The 18,195-nt window shown below is 44.2% G+C and overlaps 1 protein-coding gene across 1 annotated transcript in view; it reads left to right on the top strand.

Moving 5' to 3' along the window:
* The window catches only part of LOC121910427 (platelet-derived growth factor receptor beta-like), a 35,102-nt gene extending 16,991 nt beyond the window's left edge, over positions 1 to 18,111 (top strand). Inside the window, exons 7-28 of the mRNA XM_042431651.1 lie at positions 2,913 to 3,043; positions 3,128 to 3,209; positions 3,369 to 3,443; positions 3,795 to 3,975; positions 4,048 to 4,156; positions 4,288 to 4,400; positions 4,475 to 4,577; positions 4,681 to 4,789; positions 4,951 to 5,045; positions 7,508 to 7,640; positions 8,480 to 8,584; positions 9,081 to 9,185; positions 11,745 to 11,847; positions 11,937 to 12,058; positions 12,506 to 12,621; positions 14,796 to 14,918; positions 14,996 to 15,107; positions 15,483 to 15,582; positions 16,499 to 16,604; positions 16,681 to 16,789; positions 16,878 to 17,016; positions 17,098 to 18,111. Of these exons, the coding sequence (XP_042287585.1) occupies positions 2,913 to 3,043; positions 3,128 to 3,209; positions 3,369 to 3,443; positions 3,795 to 3,975; positions 4,048 to 4,156; positions 4,288 to 4,400; positions 4,475 to 4,577; positions 4,681 to 4,789; positions 4,951 to 5,045; positions 7,508 to 7,640; positions 8,480 to 8,584; positions 9,081 to 9,185; positions 11,745 to 11,847; positions 11,937 to 12,058; positions 12,506 to 12,621; positions 14,796 to 14,918; positions 14,996 to 15,107; positions 15,483 to 15,582; positions 16,499 to 16,604; positions 16,681 to 16,789; positions 16,878 to 17,016; positions 17,098 to 17,224 (2,498 nt within the window). The 3' untranslated portion in view covers positions 17,225 to 18,111. The remainder of the gene's footprint in view (positions 1 to 2,912; positions 3,044 to 3,127; positions 3,210 to 3,368; positions 3,444 to 3,794; positions 3,976 to 4,047; positions 4,157 to 4,287; positions 4,401 to 4,474; positions 4,578 to 4,680; positions 4,790 to 4,950; positions 5,046 to 7,507; positions 7,641 to 8,479; positions 8,585 to 9,080; positions 9,186 to 11,744; positions 11,848 to 11,936; positions 12,059 to 12,505; positions 12,622 to 14,795; positions 14,919 to 14,995; positions 15,108 to 15,482; positions 15,583 to 16,498; positions 16,605 to 16,680; positions 16,790 to 16,877; positions 17,017 to 17,097) is intronic.
* The last annotated feature ends 84 nt before the right edge of the window (positions 18,112 to 18,195 follow it).

Raw genomic sequence — 18,195 nt, forward strand, 5'->3', positions numbered from 1 at the left:
CACCTGTCTGTCTCTAACCTGTCTGTCTCACCTGTCTGTCTGTCATCTGTCTGTCTCTCACCTGTCTGTCTGTCAGCTGTCTGTCTGTCACCTGTCTGTCTGTCACCTGTCTGTCTGTCATCTGTCTGTCACCTGTCTGTCTCTCACCTGTCTGTCTGTCACCTGTCTGTCTGTCATCTGTCTGTCTGTCATCTGTCTGTCTGTCATCTGTCTGTCACCTGTCTGTCTGTCACCTGTCTGTCTGTCACCTGTCTGTCTGTCATCTGTCTGTCACCTGTCTGTCTCTCACCTGTCTGTCTGTCACCTGTCTGTCTGTCACCTGTCTGTCTGTCACCTGTCTGTCTCTCACCTGTCTGTCTGTCACCTGTCTGTCTGTCACCTGTCTGTCTGTCTGTCACCTGTCTGTCTGTCTGTCTGTCAGCTGTCTGTCTGTCACCTGTCTGTCTGTCACCTGTCTGTCTGTCATCTGTCTGTCTGTCATCTGTCTGTCTCTCACCTGTCTGTCTCTCACCTGTCTGTCTGTCACCTGTCTGTCTGTCATCTGTCTGTCTCTCACCTGTCTGTCTCTCACCTGTCTGTCTGTCATCTGTCTGTCTCTCACCTGTCTGTCTCTCACCTGTCTGTCTCTAACCTGTCTGTCTCACCTGTCTGTCTGTCATCTGTCTGTCTGTCACCTGTCTGTCTGTCTGTCACCTGTCTGTCTGTCACCTGTCTGTCTGTCACCTGTCTGTCTCTCACCTGTCTCTCCAGGTGTGTTCAGGTCTGTCACCTGTCTGTCTGTCTGTCACCTGTCTGTCTGTCTGTCTGTCAGCTGTCTGTCTGTCACCTGTCTGTCTGTCACCTGTCTGTCTGTCATCTGTCTGTCTGTCATCTGTCTGTCTCTCACCTGTCTGTCTCTCACCTGTCTGTCTGTCACCTGTCTGTCTGTCATCTGTCTGTCTCTCACCTGTCTGTCTCTCACCTGTCTGTCTGTCATCTGTCTGTCTCTCACCTGTCTGTCTCTCACCTGTCTGTCTCTAACCTGTCTGTCTCACCTGTCTGTCTGTCATCTGTCTGTCTCTCACCTGTCTGTCTGTCAGCTGTCTGTCTGTCACCTGTCTGTCTGTCACCTGTCTGTCTGTCATCTGTCTGTCACCTGTCTGTCTCTCACCTGTCTGTCTGTCACCTGTCTGTCTGTCATCTGTCTGTCTGTCATCTGTCTGTCTGTCATCTGTCTGTCACCTGTCTGTCTGTCACCTGTCTGTCTGTCACCTGTCTGTCTGTCATCTGTCTGTCACCTGTCTGTCTCTCACCTGTCTGTCTGTCACCTGTCTGTCTCTCACCTGTCTGTCTGTCACCTGTCTGTCTCTCACCTGTCTGTCTGTCACCTGTCTGTCTGTCACCTGTCTGTCTGTCATCTGTCTGTCTGTCTGTCACCTGTCTGTCTGTCACCTGTCTGTCTCTAACCTGTCTGTCTCACCTGTCTGTCTGTCATCTGTCTGTCTGTCATCTGTCTGTCTCTCACCTGTCTGTCTCTAACCTGTCTGTCTCACCTGTCTGTCTCTAACCTGTCTGTCTCACCTGTCTGTCTCTCACCTGTCTGTCTCTAACCTGTCTGTCTCACCTGTCTGTCTGTCATCTGTCTGTCTGTCATCTGTCTGTCTCTCACCTGTCTGTCTCTCACCTGTCTGTCTGTCATCTGTCTGTCTCTCACCTGTCTGTCTCTCACCTGTCTGTCTCTAACCTGTCTGTCTCACCTGTCTGTCTGTCAGCTGTCTGTCTGTCACCTGTCTGTCTGTCACCTGTCTGTCTGTCATCTGTCTGTCACCTGTCTGTCTGTCAGCTGTCTGTCTGTCACCTGTCTGTCTGTCACCTGTCTGTCTGTCATCTGTCTGTCACCTGTCTGTCACCTGTCTGTCTGTCAGCTGTCTGTCTGTCACCTGTCTGTCTGTCACCTGTCTGTCTGTCATCTGTCTGTCACCTGTCTGTCTGTCATCTGTCTGTCTGTCATCTGTCTGTCTGTCACCTGTCTGTCTGTCATCTGTCTGTCTGTCATCTGTCTGTCACCTGTCTGTCTGTCACCTGTCTGTCTGTCACCTGTCTGTCTGTCATCTGTCTGTCACCTGTCTGTCTGTCATCTGTCTGTCTGTCATCTGTCTGTCACCTGTCTGTCTGTCACCTGTCTGTCTGTCATCTGTCTGTCTGTCACCTGTCTGTCTGTCATCTGTCTGTCTGTCACCTGTCTGTCTGTCACCTGTCTGTCTGTCACCTGTCTGTCCCTCACCTGTCTGTCTGTCACCTGTCTGTCTCTCACCTGTTTGTCTGTCACCTGTCTGTCTCTCACCTGTCTGTCTGTCACCTGTCTGTCCCTCACCTGTCTGTCTGTCACCTGTCTGTCTCTCACCTGTCTGTCTCTCCCCTGTCTGTCTGTCACCTGTCTCTCACCTGTCTGCCTGTCACCTGTCTGTCTCTCACCTGTCTGTCTGTCACCTGCTTGTCTGTCACCTGTCTGTCTGTCACCTGTCTGTCTGTCATCTGTCTGTCTCTCACCTGTCTGTCTGTCTGTCACCTGTCTGTCTCTCACCTGACTGTCTGTCACCTGACTGTCTCTCACCTGTCTGTCTGTCACCTGTCTGTCTCTCCCCTGTCTGTCTGTCACCTGTCTGTCTCTCCCCTGTCTGTCTGTCACCTGTCTGTCTGTCACCTGCTTGTCTGTCACCTGTCTGTCTGTCACCTGTCTGTCTCTCACCTGACTGTCTGTCACCTGACTGTCTCTCACCTGACTGTCTGTCACCTGTCTGTCTCTCACCTGTCTGTCTGTCTGTCACCTGTCTGTCTCTCACCTGACTGTCTGTCACCTGACTGTCTCTCACCTGTCTGTCTGTCACCTGTCTGTCTCTCACCTGTCTGTCTGTCACCTGTCTGTCTCTCAGTGCCTCAGCAGATGGAGGTGGAGCTGACCGTGTCCAGCCGGGTGTTGAAGCAGGGGGAGCCTCTGACAGTAAACTGCACCGTCTCAGACACTGACATGGTCTTCTTCTCCTGGGTCTTTCCCCGCAGACAGGTACCTATTTATGTCAACTATGATGTCATCAAGCGGTATGACCTCACCAGTTCTTATTAATATGTTTCTCACGTGTTGATTCAGGAGATCGAGCCACTGACAGACTTCCTGCCCAATCGAATCCGCTCCTTCGTTAACATCTCCACGGCAACGCTTGCAGATTCTGGTAGGTCACTGATAACGCTGACTACTGCTGCCTGACAGGCGGCTCTGAGGGTTCATTGATCACCACGGTAACTCATTAGTGATGTACAGTATGTCCCTGTCATGTGTTTGGGTTACCATGGTGACGTGTATGAGGTTGTATGTTGTGTGTCTCCTGTAGGTGTGTATGTGTGTGCAGTGCAGGAAACGATGCAGGGACAAACTGTGGAGAAAAACATCACAATAACAGTACTGGGTGAGCACACACACACACACACACACACTCACACACACACACACACTCACACACACACACTCACACTCACACACACACACACACACTCACACACACACACATGCACACACACACACACACTCACACACACACACACACATGCACACACACACACACACACACACACTCACACACACACACACACACACACACATGCACACACACACACACACACACACACACACACACACACACACACTCACACATATAAACACACACATGCACACACACACACACACACACACTCACACACACGCACTCACACTCACGCACACGCACACGCACACAGGTAACCTGTCTGTCTCTCTGCAGATCGGGGTTATGTGTACCTGCGTGCAGGTGAGACCAACGTGTCGACCCTCCTCCACCACACGGTGGAGCTCAGCGTGGAGGTCGATGCCCACCCTGCCCCCACAGTCATCTGGACCAAACAGAACCAAACTGTTGCCACGGAAACCACCTCTGTCACAACCACACACCTGACTGACAGCAGGTACATCCAACATCTGTCTGACTGGATCATTATTGAGTTAACTGATTGATTGATTGATTGATTGATCTGCAGGTATGTGAGCACGGTGACGCTGGTTCGAGTCCAGATGGATCAGTCAGGAAGTTACACAGCGACTGTTTCCAACGACGACGACGCTGCAGAGGTCGTCTTCTACCTGGAGGTCAAAGGTCAGAGAGACAGAAAGGCAGGCAGAGAGACAGACAGATAACTGACAGTTAGGCAGCTCACTGTGTGTGTGTGTGTGTGTGTGTGTGTGTGTGTGTGTGTGTGTGTGTGTGTGTGTGTGTGTAGCGCCCCCCCAGGATCACGTCTCTGTCGGAGGTCGGCAGTAAGGCGGTGCTGTGTGTCAGTGAGGGAGCTCCGCCCCCATCTGTCACCTGGTACACTTGTCACAGCTCACACAGGTAAACACACACACACACACACACACACACACACACACACACATCCATGTTACCATGGTAACGGTCTCCTCTAGGTGCCATAACATGACGGGCAGCTGGAGGAGCCAATCAGGAGCCTCTGGGGGCGTGGCTGTGCAGGAGAACATCACAGAGGTGGAGGAGAGAGGAGTCACTCAGGTAAACATCATCACTGTGATGTCATCAGAGAGCAGAGAGATGATGATGATGATGATGATGATGATGATGAAGATGATGATGAAGGTGCCTCTCACCTGTGCAGGTACGCAGTCTATTGACTCTGCAGAGTCTCAGCTCTCTGTCAGCTGTTCGCTGTGAAGCCAAAAACTCTGCAGGACGAAGAGCCAGAGACCTGCGAATACTGTCCTCCTGTAAGTACTAATACTGCAGTACTACTGCAGTACACTATCATACTGACCTGCGAATACTGTCCTCCTGTAAGTACTAATACTGCAGTACTAATGCAGTCCTACTGCAGTACACCATAATACTGACAGACTATTTGTCTCCCTGTCTCTCTCTCTGTCTCCAGCTCTCCTGTCCCAGGTTGCGGTGTTGGCGGCGGTTTTGGTTCTGGTTGTCATCGCGATCATCTTCCTCATCATCCTCATTGTCCTCTGGAGAAAAGTTAGTATTCCTCAGTAGTAACTCAATAGTGACTCAGCAGTACCTCAGTAGTAATGCAGGAGTAACTCAGTAGTGACTCAGCAGTACCTCAGTAGTAATGCAGTAGTAACTCAATAGTGACTCAGCAGTACCTCAGTAGTAATGCAGTAGTAACTCAGTAGTGACTCAGCAGTACCTCAGTAGTAATGCAGTAGTAACTCAGTAGTGACTCAGCAGTACCTCAGTAGTAATGCAGTAGTAACTCAGTAGTAACTCAGCAGTACTTCAGTAGTAATGCAGTAGTAACTCAGTAGTGACTCAGCAGTACCTCAGTAGTAATGCAGTAGTAACTCAGTAGTGACTCAGCAGTACCTCAGTAGTAATGCAGTAGTAACTCAGTAGTGACTCAGCAGTACCTCAGTAGTAATGCAGTAGTAACTCAGTAGTGACTCAGCAGTACTTCAGTAGTAATGCAGTAGTAACTCAGTAGTGACTCAGCAGTACCTCAGTAGTAATGCAATAGTAACTCAGTAGTGACTCAGCAGTACCTCAGTAGCACTTAAATCAATTAAATCCAAAGTAAACAAAAGAAGAGTCATACTTAGAAATCTGGTAAAAATTAAAACCACTACTGCAACAGTTCAACAAAATAAGAGAATTAAATGTGGACTCTTGAACATTAGATCTCTGTCATCTGAAGCCGTATTAGTAAACGATTTAATCTCAGATCATCATATTGATTGATTGTCTTACTGAAACCTGGCTGTGTCATGAAGAACATGTCAGTCTAAATGAATCCAGTCCTCCCAGTCATATTAATACTCACATTCCTCCAGACACTGGCCGAGGAGGAGGAGTCGCAGCCTAATTATCAACTCTAGACCTGAACTTCATTATAACTCATTAGAAAGTCTTGTTCTTAGTCTCTCAGCCAACCTGGAAAACTTTACAGCCAGTTCTATGTGTTATAGTGAACCGTCCTCCTGGTCCGTACTCTGAACTCTTATCTGAATTCTCAGAGTTTTTGTCGTATTTAGTCCTTAGTACAGATAAAGTAATTATAGTAGGTGATTTTAATATTCATGTGGACGTTGATAGTGACAGTCTCAGCACTGCATTTATCTCATTATTAGACTCAACTGGCTTCTCTCAGTGTGTAAATAATCCCACTCACTGTCTGAACCACACCCTCCACCTTGTTCTGACTTATGGGATCGTATTGAACATTTAATAATTTTTCCACAAAATCCTATTTTATCAGATCATTACTTAATAACTTTTGAATTCCTATTACTGGATTACACACCATTAGACAAAAATGTCCTCACTAGATGTCTCTCTGATAGTGTTGTAGATAAATTTAAGGAAGCAGTTCCATCAGTACTGAATTCACTGCCATGTCTCAATACTACAGAGGACTCTTATGTTAACTTTAGTTCCTCCCAAACTGATCATCTTATTGATAGTGCTGCAGGCTCATTACGAATAACACTCGACTCCATCGCCCCCTTAAAAAGGAAGATAATAAAACATAAGAGGTTAGCTCCATGGTTTAACTCCCAAACCCGCAAATTAAAGCAAACATCATGAAAATTGGAAAGGATTTGGCGTTCCAGCAAACTAGAAGAATCTCGCTTAGTCTGGCAAGATAGTGTTAAAACATATAGGAAGGCCCTCTGTAATGCCAGAGCCGCCTATTACTCAGCATTAATAGAAGAGAATAAAAACTGCCCTAGGTTCCTTTTCAGCACTTTGGCCAGGCTGACAAAGAGTCATAACTCTACTGATCCATGTATTCCTATAGCTCTCAGTAGTAACGACTTTATGAGCTTCTTTAATGATAAAATTCTAACTATTAGAGACAAAATTAACCACCTCCTGCCCTCAACAGGCACCGTTCTCTCCCCAAACACAGGAACCTTGGTAATGGCAGTAAATCCTGACATATATTTGGACTGTTTTTCTCCAGTAGACTTGTCTGAACTAACTTCAATGATTTGTTCAGCTAAACCATCAACCTGTCTCTTAGATCCCATCCCAACTAGGCTGCTTAAGGAAGTCTTACCCTTAGTATGCACTTCTTTACTAGATATGATCAATCTGTCTTTAGTAACAGGCTATGTACCACAGTCCTTTAAAGTAGCTGTAATTAAACCTCTTCTTAAGAAGCCTACTCTTGATTCAGGTGTTTTAGCCAATTATAGACCTATATCTAACCTTCCATTTCTCTCTAAGATCCTTGAGAAAGCAGTCTCTAATCAGTTATGTGACTTTCTACATAACAATAGTTTATTTGAGGATTTTCAGTCAGGATTTAGAGGCATCATAGCACAGAGACAGCACTGATGAAAGTCACTAATGACCTCCTAACTGCATCAGACAAAGGATTTGTCTCTGTACTTGTCCTGTTAGATCTTAGCTCAAGCACTGTTGCTGGAGCTGAATCATGTTTAGTCTTTTGTCGACTCTTCTTGTTTGTTCAGAAACCTCGTTATGAAGTTCGTTGGAAGGTGATCGAGTCAGTGAGTCCTGATGGACAGCAGTACACCTACCTCGACCCCGCCCACCTGCCATACAGCTCCACCTGGGAAATACCACGAGACAACGTAGTACTAGGTAATACTGATAACACATAGTAACAGGTAATCCCCAGAGATAATGTAGTACTGGGTAATCCCCAGATAGGACGACATTAATCCCAGAGACTATAGAGTACAAGGTATTATTCAGACATCAGGTAGTACGAGGTAATCCCAGAAATAATTAAATACTATGTAATCCCTAAAATGATGTAGTATAGGGAAAGACCACATTGTACTAGGGAATCCCCCGGAGCAGGTATTATATTAAACTACAAAATTTATTCTGAATTAATCCTGAATTCATCTTGAATTAACCCTGGATTAATTAATCCTGTTTCAATCATGTCAGACGTTTGCTCTTTCAGAATAATCTGTCTGTCTCTCTGCCTGTCTGCCTGTCTGTCTGTCTGTCTGTCTGCCTGCCTGTCTGTCTGTTTCTCTGTCTGTCTGTCTGTCTGTCTGTCTGCCTGCCTGTCTGCCTGTCTGTCTGTCTGCCTGCCTGCCTGTCTGTCTGTCTGTCTGTCTGCCTGTCTGTCTGTCTGCCTGCCTGTCTGTCTGTCTGCCTGTCTGTCTGTCTGTCTGTCTGTCTGCCTGTCTGTCTGTCTGTCTGTCTGTCTGCCTGTCTGTCTGTCTGTCTATCTGCCTGTCTGTCTGCCTGTCTGTCTGTCTGTCTGCCTGTCTGTCTGCCTGCCTGCCTGTCTGTCTGTCTGTCTGTCTGCCTGCCTGTCTGTCTGTCTGCCTGTCTGTCTGTCTGTCTGTCTGTCTGCCTGTCTGTCTGTCTGTCTATCTGCCTGTCTGTCTGCCTGTCTGTCTGTCTGTCTGCCTGTCTGTCTGCCTGTCTGTCTGTCTGTCTGCCTGTCTGTCTGTCTCCAGGTCAGGTGTTGGGTTCAGGTGCGTTTGGTCGTGTTGTCGAGGCGACGGTCTCTGGTCTTCTTCACTCTCACTCTACGACTAAAGTGGCTGTGAAGATGGTCAAACGTACGTGTCTGTCAGTAAAATCACAGTCTTATAATATATATATATATATAATCTGCTGTGTGTTCATCATGTTTCCTTTAAGTGAAATATTCAAAGCATAAACTCTGTGTTTTCATGTCTGCATCAGATGGAAATATTCCACGTCTGCTGCTTCATTTCAGACACATTTCATGAAAACTAAGATTTGACATGTTTGGAAACGTTGACATCATCTCCACAATTTAAAATAAAGTTCCTGTTTTAAAGTCTTAATGTCTTACCAGACGACCTCATTTTGTGTACAAGCCTGAAAATAATGTACTCAAAATAAAAAGGTTTGATTACAGTCATAACCCTGCTGTCATTTCAAAGGCAAATCTTTAAATTTCACAAACAAAAAGTCAGAATAAGTATGAATTATCCTGAACATAAGGCTACCAAGGCTAAAGTGTCCTGTGTGTGTGTGTGTGTGTGTGTGTGTGTGTGTATGTGTGTGTGTGTGTGTGTGTGTGATCAGAAAGCAGTGGTGCAGTTCAGTCTCTGATGTCGGAGTTGAAGGTTTTGGTTCATCTCGGTCCTCACCTGAACGTTGTAAATCTGCTCGGAGCGTGCACTAGAGGAGGTACCCGCTTTAATCCTGACTTAATCATAAACTGACCCAAAACTAATCCTGACTTTATCCTAGACTAATCCTAAACTAATCCTGACTTTATCCTAGACTAATCCTGACTTTATCCTAGACTAATCCTAAACTAATCCTGACTTTATCCTAGACTAATCCTAAACTAATCCTGACTTTATCCTAGACTAATCCTAAACTAATCCTGACTTTATCCTAGACTAATCCTGACTTTATCCTAGACTAATCCTAAACTAATCCTGACTTTATCCTAGACTAATCCTAAACTAATCCTGACTTTATCCTAGACTAATCCCGACTTTATCCTAGACTGATCCTGACTTTATCCTAGACTAATCCTAAACTAATCCCGACTTTATCCTAGACTAATCCTAAACTAATCCTGACTTTATCCTAGACTAATCCTGACTTTATCCTAGACTAATCCTAAACTAATCCCGACTTTATCCTAGACTAATCCTAAACTAATCCTGACTTTATCCTAGACTAATCCTAGACTAATCCTGACTTTATCCTAGACTAATCCTGACTTTATCCTAGACTGATCCTAAACTAATCCTGACTTTATCCTAGACTAATCCTAAACTAATCCTGACTTTATCCTAGACTAATCCTGACTTTATCCTAGACTAATCCTGACTTTATCCTAGACTAATTCTAAACTAATCCTGACTTTATCCTAGACTAATCCTAAACTAATCCTGACTTTATCCTAGACTAATCCTAGACTGATCCTGACTTTATCCTAGACTAATCCTGACTTTATCCTAGACTGATCCTAAACTAATCCTGACTTTATCCTAGACTAATCCTGACTTTATCCTAGACTAATCCTAAACTAATCCTGACTTCATCCTAGACTAATCCTGACTTTATCCTAGACTAATCCTGACTTTATCCTAGACTGATCCTAAACTAATCCTGACTTTATCCTAGACTAATCCTAAACTAATCCTGACTTTATCCTAGACTAATCCTAAACTAATCCTGACTTTATCCTAGACTAATCCTAAACTAATCCTGACTTCATCCTAGACTAATCCTGACTTTATCCTAGACTAATCCTGACTTTATCCTAGACTGATCCTAAACTAATCCTGACTTTATCCTAGACTAATCCTGACTTTATCCTAGACTAATCCTGACTTTATCCTAAACTAATCCTGACTTTATCCTAGACTAATCCTGACTTTATCCTAGACTAATCCTGACTTCATCCTAAACTAATCCTGACTTTATCCTAGACTAATCCTGTCTTAATCCTAAACAAATCTTAAAATAATCCTGATTTAATTCTAGATTACTCCTGTACTAATCCTACACTAATCCTACACTAATCCTGATGTAATCCTAGAGTTACAGTAACCTGAATCCTGTATTAATCTTAAACTAATCCTGACTTAATCCTAGATTAATCCTAAAATAATCATCTACAAACCTCAAACTAAGCCTGATTTAATCCTAGACTAATCTAAATTCTACATAAATTCTTCTACTAATCCTAAACTAATCCTTGATTAATTCTATATAAACCTCAATGTTAAACCTAACCTTCCTTCTCTTTGTTTCTGTCAGTGTGACTCATGATGTAAAACTATTTGTCTTTCAGTGGTGTCTGGCTCGGTTTCTGTCTGATCAGATACACAGATGCTTATCAATGCTTAACATAACTGCGACACCTGAGGTCTGAACTAGAAGCAGGTTCAACATATCCAGGATATCTTCTGGTTAGCTGGCTTCATTGAGCCTCACATTGTCCGTCCAGAACCAGAACTATGAAGCTGTTACCAACCAGCTCAGTCAACTCTGGTTTAACAGCTGTCGTTAATAACGAGTGACGTCATCAGAACCATGAATGAAGTTCTTCATATGAGATGAGATGAAACAGTGAAACCAAGAACCTGCAGATTCAACCAAATGAATGTAAACGAGCCTGTAATCATACAACAAACACTAGAAATCATAAATAAATCAAATACATGTAGGAATTATTCTATATGACTGAAGTATAGAGGGAGTATTTTCACTGTTTAGAAACCATCTGAATATGTCACATAACAAACTTAAAGTAACGTCAGACTGTTTCTGCTGCTGAAGCAAAGAGTGTAAAAGTATTTAATGACTGATGATTTATAATCATGGAGCCAATTAACAGTGAGGATTATTGATCTCTGGTGTTTATCTGCAGTTGTCTGATGTTATTCTGACTGCAGCCATGAATCAGAGAGTAAAATCACTATTAAACTATTAAAATATGTGTTTAGTGTCGTAAACGATCTCCTTGGACTTTTGTCCATGTCGGGATCCTGTAGGAATGATGACTCTTTTTTTCCAGTGATGTGATTGGTCAGTGGTCGGAGTGTTGATCCTGCTCCGGAGCAGGTTAACTGTTCAGCATCAGTTACCATGGTGATGAACCCTGGTAAGAGGTGAACCGCATGTTGTAGGACTGAAAACCCAGAGTTACACCTGAAGTTACCTGCTGACCACAAACCTGCTTCCTGGTTCAGACCTCTGAACTTTACCTGTTGGTCTCTCCAGGTCCTGTCTATCTGATCACCGAGTTCTGTCGTCATGGAGACCTGGTGAACTACCTGCAGCGGAACAAACACACCTTCCTACAGAGTGACGCACACACCAAGAGGTCAACACACACACACACACACACACACATTCAGTATAATAAATAAAATAATATAATAAATAATGTCTGAAACGTGGTGTCGTCTGCAGCGATGCTGACGGAGGCTACATGGACATGAATAAAGAGGAGAGCGTTCAGTACGTCGCCATGCAGGAGCTCAGCTACGCCGACATCGAACCCGCGGTGTACGAGACGCCGTACACCTCACCAGGTGACACAAACACAACGAGTGAACCTGTCTGAGTGTGGATCATATTTATACCGAACTATTATTAATCATAAAAACTTTATTGACATAGAACATTTGATATGAATAGATGCAATACAGGAATATTAATGACAGTTTACACTGATGACTAATCTGACAAATGTTTCATTGTCACTTTAAACAGTTATTATTTTATAGAACTGACTGTTTCACATTATTATAAAATTATGTTACATTTCATCAATATGATTATTAACAAAGTTAAATTAATACTAATTTATTGACATGTAAAAAGTGTTTTCTTAATTGTGACACAGTTGTTAGATGTATTACATGTTCTCTCCTGTATGAAAAGTCTTACATCAATAATGTAAAACTGGATTTAGATGAATGGTATTGATTAAGTATATTGATCTGAGTGATGTGACTCGTTTTGTTTTCCTCCTTCAGACCAGCAGGAGGCGTCGTCTCTCCTCCTCAGTGACTCTCCTCTCCTCAGCCTCAACGACCTCCTCAGCTTCTCCTACCAGATCTCTCAGGCCATGGACTTCCTCTCGTCCAGAAACGTACGGTCACTGATCAGTACAGTATCACTAATCACTTCACAGCTGATCAATACATCACTAATCACTTCACAGCTGATCAATACATCACTAATCACTTCACAGCTGATCAATACATCACTGATCACTACACAGCTGATCAATACATCACTAATCACTTCACAGCTGATCAGTACATCACTGATCACTACACAGCTGATCAATACATCACTGATCACTACACAGCTGATCAATACATCACTAATCACTATAAAGCTGATCAATAAATCACTAATCACTTCACAGCTGATCAATACATCACTGATCACTACACAGCTGCTCAATACATCACTGATCACTATAAAGCTGATCAATAAATCACTAATCACTTCACAGCTGCTCAATACATCACTGATCACTTCACAGCTGATCAATACATCACCAATCACTACACAGCTGATCAATACACAGCTACTATGCCGTGTTGTGTGTTGGCGTGTTATGATGCCGTGTTGTGTGTTGACGTGTTATGATGCCGTGTTGTGTGTTGACGTGTTACCATGCCGTGTCGTGTGTTGACATGTTATGATGCCGTGTTGTGTGTTGACATGTTATGATGCCGTGTTGTGTGTTGACGTGTTACCATGCCGTGTTGTGTGTTGACGTGTTATGATGCCGTGTTGTGTGTTGACATGTTATGATGCTGTGTTGTGTGTTGACGTGTTATGATGCTGTGTTGTGTGTTGACGTGTTATGATGCCGTGTTGTGTGTTGACGTGTTACCATGCCGTGTCGTGTGTTGACATGTTATGATGCCGTGTTGTGTGTTGACGTGTTACCATGCCGTGTTGTGTGTTGACGTGTTATGATGCTGTGTTGTGTGTTGACGTGTTATGATGCTGTGTTGTGTGTTGACGTGTTATGATGCTGTGTCGTGTGTTGACGTGTTACCATGCCGTGTTGTGTGTTGACGTGTTACCATGCCGTGTTGTGTGTTGACGTGTTATGATGCCGTGTTGTGTGTTGACGTGTTACCATGCCGTGTTGTGTGTTGACGTGTTACCATGCCGTGTTGTGTGTTGACGTGTTACCATGCCGTGTTGTGTGTTGACGTGTTACCATGCCGTGTTGTGTGTTGACGTGTTATGATGCCGTGTTGTGTGTTGACGTGTTACCATGCCGTGTTGTGTGTTGACGTGTTACCATGCCGTGTTGTGTGTTGACGTGTTACCATGCCGTGTTGTGTGTTGACGTGTTATGATGCCGTGTCGTGTGTTGACGTGTTATGATGCCGTGTCGTGTGTTGACGTGTTATGATGCCGTGTCGTGTGTTGACGTGTTATGATGCCGTGTCGTGTGTTGACGTGTTATGATGCCGTGTCGTGTGTTGACGTGTTACCATGCCGTGTTGTGTGTTGACGTGTTATGATGCCGTGTTGTGTGTTGACGTGTTATGATGCCGTGTCGTGTGTTGACGTGTTATGATGCCGTGTTGTGTGTTGACGTGTTATGATGCCGTGTTGTGTGTTGACGTGTTACCATGCCGTGTTGTGTGTTGACGTGTTACGATGCCGTGTCGTGTGTTGACGTGTTATGATGCCGTGTCGTGTGTTGACGTGTTATGATGCCGTGTCGTGTGTTGACGTGTTATGATGCCGTGTCGTGTGTTGACGTGTTACCATGCCGTGTTGTGTGTTGACGTGTTATGATGCCGTGTTGTGTGTTGACGTGTTACGATGCCGTGTTGTGTGTTGACGTGTTACCATGCCGTGTTGTGTGTTGACGTGTTACCATGCCGTGTTGTGTGTTGACGTGTTACGATGCCGCGTTGTGTGTTGACGTGTTATGATGCCGTGTTGTGTGTTGACGTGTTACCATGCCGTGTTGTGTGTTGACGTGTTATGATGCCGTGTTGTGTGTTGACGTGTTACGATGCCGTGTTGTGTGTTGACGTGTTACCATGCCGTGTTGTGTGTTGACGTGTTACCATGCCGTGTTGTGTGTTGACGTGTTACGATGCTGCGTTGTGTGTTGACGTGTTATGATGCCGTGTTGTGTGTTGACGTGTTACCATGCCGTGTCGTGTGTTGACGTGTTACCATGCCGTGTTGTGTGTTGACGTGTTACCATGCCGTGTTGTGTGTTGACGTGTTACTATGCCGTGTTGTGTGTTGACGTGTTACCATGCCGTGTTGCAGTGTGTCCACAGGGACCTGGCAGCGAGGAACGTCCTGGTCTGTGAGGGGAAGCTGGTGAAGGTCTGTGACTTCGGTCTGGCCCGAGACCTACTGAAGGATCAGGACTACGTCGCCAGGGGAAACGTATGTTAACTTAATTTGACCTCTTAACAGAAAGCTAATTAATGTCGTCAGATCACATGATGTTGTTTTACTTTCAGACCTTCCTGCCGGTGAAGTGGATGTCTCCAGAGAGCATCTTCCAGAACATCTACAGCTCTCAGAGCGACGTCTGGTCCTACGGAGTCCTGCTGTGGGAGATCTTCTCTCTCGGTAAACAGGAAAACATATTTGATACCGTTTTATTCTATTTGTTCTTCAATGACCAGATAATTTTCACCTAAATGTTTTTGTTATTTTGGTGATAAAGTTATCAAATATGTGTTTAATTTGAATAAATCCTGTAGTTAGACTGATGCATATCCATCCACCTGCTGCAGTAGGAGGAGAATAAATCCTCTACTTGGTTTCTTCTAAATTTAATTTGCAGTTTTATCGATTCCACATGTGTTAGTTAATAAAGAAAAGAGAAGAAATAATGGTTATTTAAAATATGACATTTGTTTTCACAGCTGGTAAACATCCTGAGAGGAGTCACTGATCAGTTTTAAATGTTCCTTCAGCAGTATGTTGTGCCTTTTGACCCAGGTGGGAGCCCGTACCCCGACCTCCCCATGACCCAGGAGTTTTACTGCGCTCTGAAGAGAGGATACCGTATGAACCGCCCCGACCACGCTCCCCACAACATGTATGACACACGCGTGTTCACTGCTGTCAGACAGAAATGAACTGCAGAGTTGGTTAATGTGGGATACGAGGACAGTTTGCTTTGTTTCTTGTGGATTACTGTAACTTTCTAGAGCTGCTTAGTCGATCATTAGAAGATTAATCAGTGACTATTTTGATAATTGACACATAAACTAAGCTGGTTTCAGTCTTTTATGTGATGATTTATTGCTTTTCTTTGTGGAACAAACTGAATATCTTTGAGTTCTGGACTGTTGGACTAAACTAGACATTTAAAGATGTAACTTGCAGGAAACTTTAAAGGACATTTTCAACGATAAACCAATGAATCAATAACTTAACTAGTAGACACCGTAACATGTGACGAGGGGCTGAAGGTAGATTTTGCCTTATTTTAAGGGGTCGAGTCAATTCAATTTTATTTATAAAGCACCAAATGTTATCTCAGGGTTCTCTCCACGTAGAGCAGGTCTAGACTGGACAATTTAATATACAGAGACCCAACATTCCTCCAGGAGCAGCAGGAAAAAAAACCCCTTTAACGGGAAGAAACCTCAAGCAGAACTCATTAATGGAACATGAATGCATACATATAGAATAGAATATATATTCTGGATCACTTCAGGAAAAGAAAAAGGTGTTGAAGATGTTTTTACTGCTCTCACATGTAACATGAGTCAAACTTGAGTCTGTAAATCTGCTCATTAATAATGCAGATTTATGTAAATATCTTCAGAAACAGCCTGCTGGAGGACAGAGAGGAATCTGGGCTGTAAGGAAAGATGGATTTAAGAGAAATCTAAACAACTGTTGGTGAATAAAAATGTCACATATGTTTAAAATAAACATATCAGGGTTTATAAAAAAAATGAGGCAGAGTAGCAGATCTTTAACGTTAAGGTTTGTTGTGTCTTCAGCTTCGATGTGATGAAACAGTGCTGGGAGGAGAAACCTCAGGACAGACCCGCTTTCTCCTCGTTGGTCGTCTCCGTCGGCAACATGCTGACGGACGACTACAGGAAGGTAAATCAATAAATCTTCAGTCTTATTAGAACAGTTTCAGTCCGACTTCACTCTGACTTCTCTTCTTCTTCGTCAGCGCTTCGTCCAGCTGACCGACGACTTCCTGAGAGGAGAAAATCCAGCTGTTGTTCGATCCAGACTGAGTTCATCCAGAGCTGCTGAGGACCAGACGGATCAGACCAATGGTGCAACATTCATCAGTTTATTCATAAATAATAATCACTTTAGAATATTGAAACTCATTGAAACTCCACCCCTTCTCTTTGTACGCAGTAAGTCCCGCCCCCCAGATGAAAGTTCACCTGTCGGAGGCGGAGCCACAGGAGGCAGGCCCCTCCCACGGCACCTACATCATCCCCATCACTGACATCACCATAGAAACCGGCAGCGGCGCTGCGCTGGACGCAGTCAGGTATGACCGTCGAGCAAGGCACTAACTGTGAGGAAGATGATGATGATGATGATGATGATGATGATGATGTCTCCTCTGCAGCCCTCAGCTGTCAGACTACCAGGATGCACCTGGAGCACAGGAAGTGACATCATCAGCGGACAGACAGGAGGATGCGGCCCCTAAGTTGTCCCACAGCCGTGATGAAGATGAGGAGAGCAGCCTGTGAAGGTCTAAGCTGCCTGTCAGGCAGAGCAGAGGGTTAAATTACCCCTTTACATCCTCTACGCTGCTCCTGTCAGGCAGAGCAGAGGGTTAAATTACCCCTTTACATCCTCTACGCTGCTCCTGTCAGGCAGAGCAGAGGGTTAAATTACCCCTTTACATCCTCTACGCTGCTCCTGTCAGGCAGAGCAGAGGGTTAAATTACCCCTTTACATCCTCTACGCTGCTCCTGTCAGGCAGAGCAGAGGGTTAAATTACCCCTTTACATCCTCCACGCTGCTCCTGTCAGGCAGAGCAGAGGGTTAAATTACCCCTTTACATCCTCCACGCTGCTCCTGTCAGGCAGAGCAGAGGGTTAAATTACCCCTTTACATCCTCTACGCTGCTCCTGTCAGGCAAAGCAGAGGGTTAAATTACCCCTTTACATCCTCTACGCTGCTCCTGTCAGGCAGAGCAGAGGGTTTGTTTAACTCTGAGATCTCCATTAAAACATGACATCATCAGCAGTCAGCAGGCTCACAGGTTTTTGTGCCCACAGTGTTGCCTGTCAGGCTGCAACAGAAATGGACTTTAAAAAGGTGTTTTTGAGTCAAGCGACAGGAAACAGACACAACATGAGGTGTGAATGAAATGTTTGTACAGCAGGTTCTGAATCAGATTTATAACTTTATGATATTCAGCTTCATATTCTTCATTTACTCTGAATTATCCTGCAATATCTGTATATCTGTTTTATATCTTTATATCTGTTATATCTGTTATGTCTATTAAATCTGTTATATCTGTGTATCTGTGTATCTGCTCTTGTTTATCTCGGCAGCTTTTAGAAACTTTCTACATGATTCATGTTCATCTGAACTGAAACTTTATTAAAAAAAATATTTAAAATCACATCCAGGAGTTTAAACTGATTCTGTTATTTATATTATTACATGGTTTATTGAATATTATATTAATTATGGCATTCTGAGGTCT

Source organism: Thunnus maccoyii, chromosome 13, assembly GCF_910596095.1.
Source record: "Thunnus maccoyii chromosome 13, fThuMac1.1, whole genome shotgun sequence".
Classification (NCBI taxonomy): domain Eukaryota; kingdom Metazoa; phylum Chordata; class Actinopteri; order Scombriformes; family Scombridae; genus Thunnus; species Thunnus maccoyii.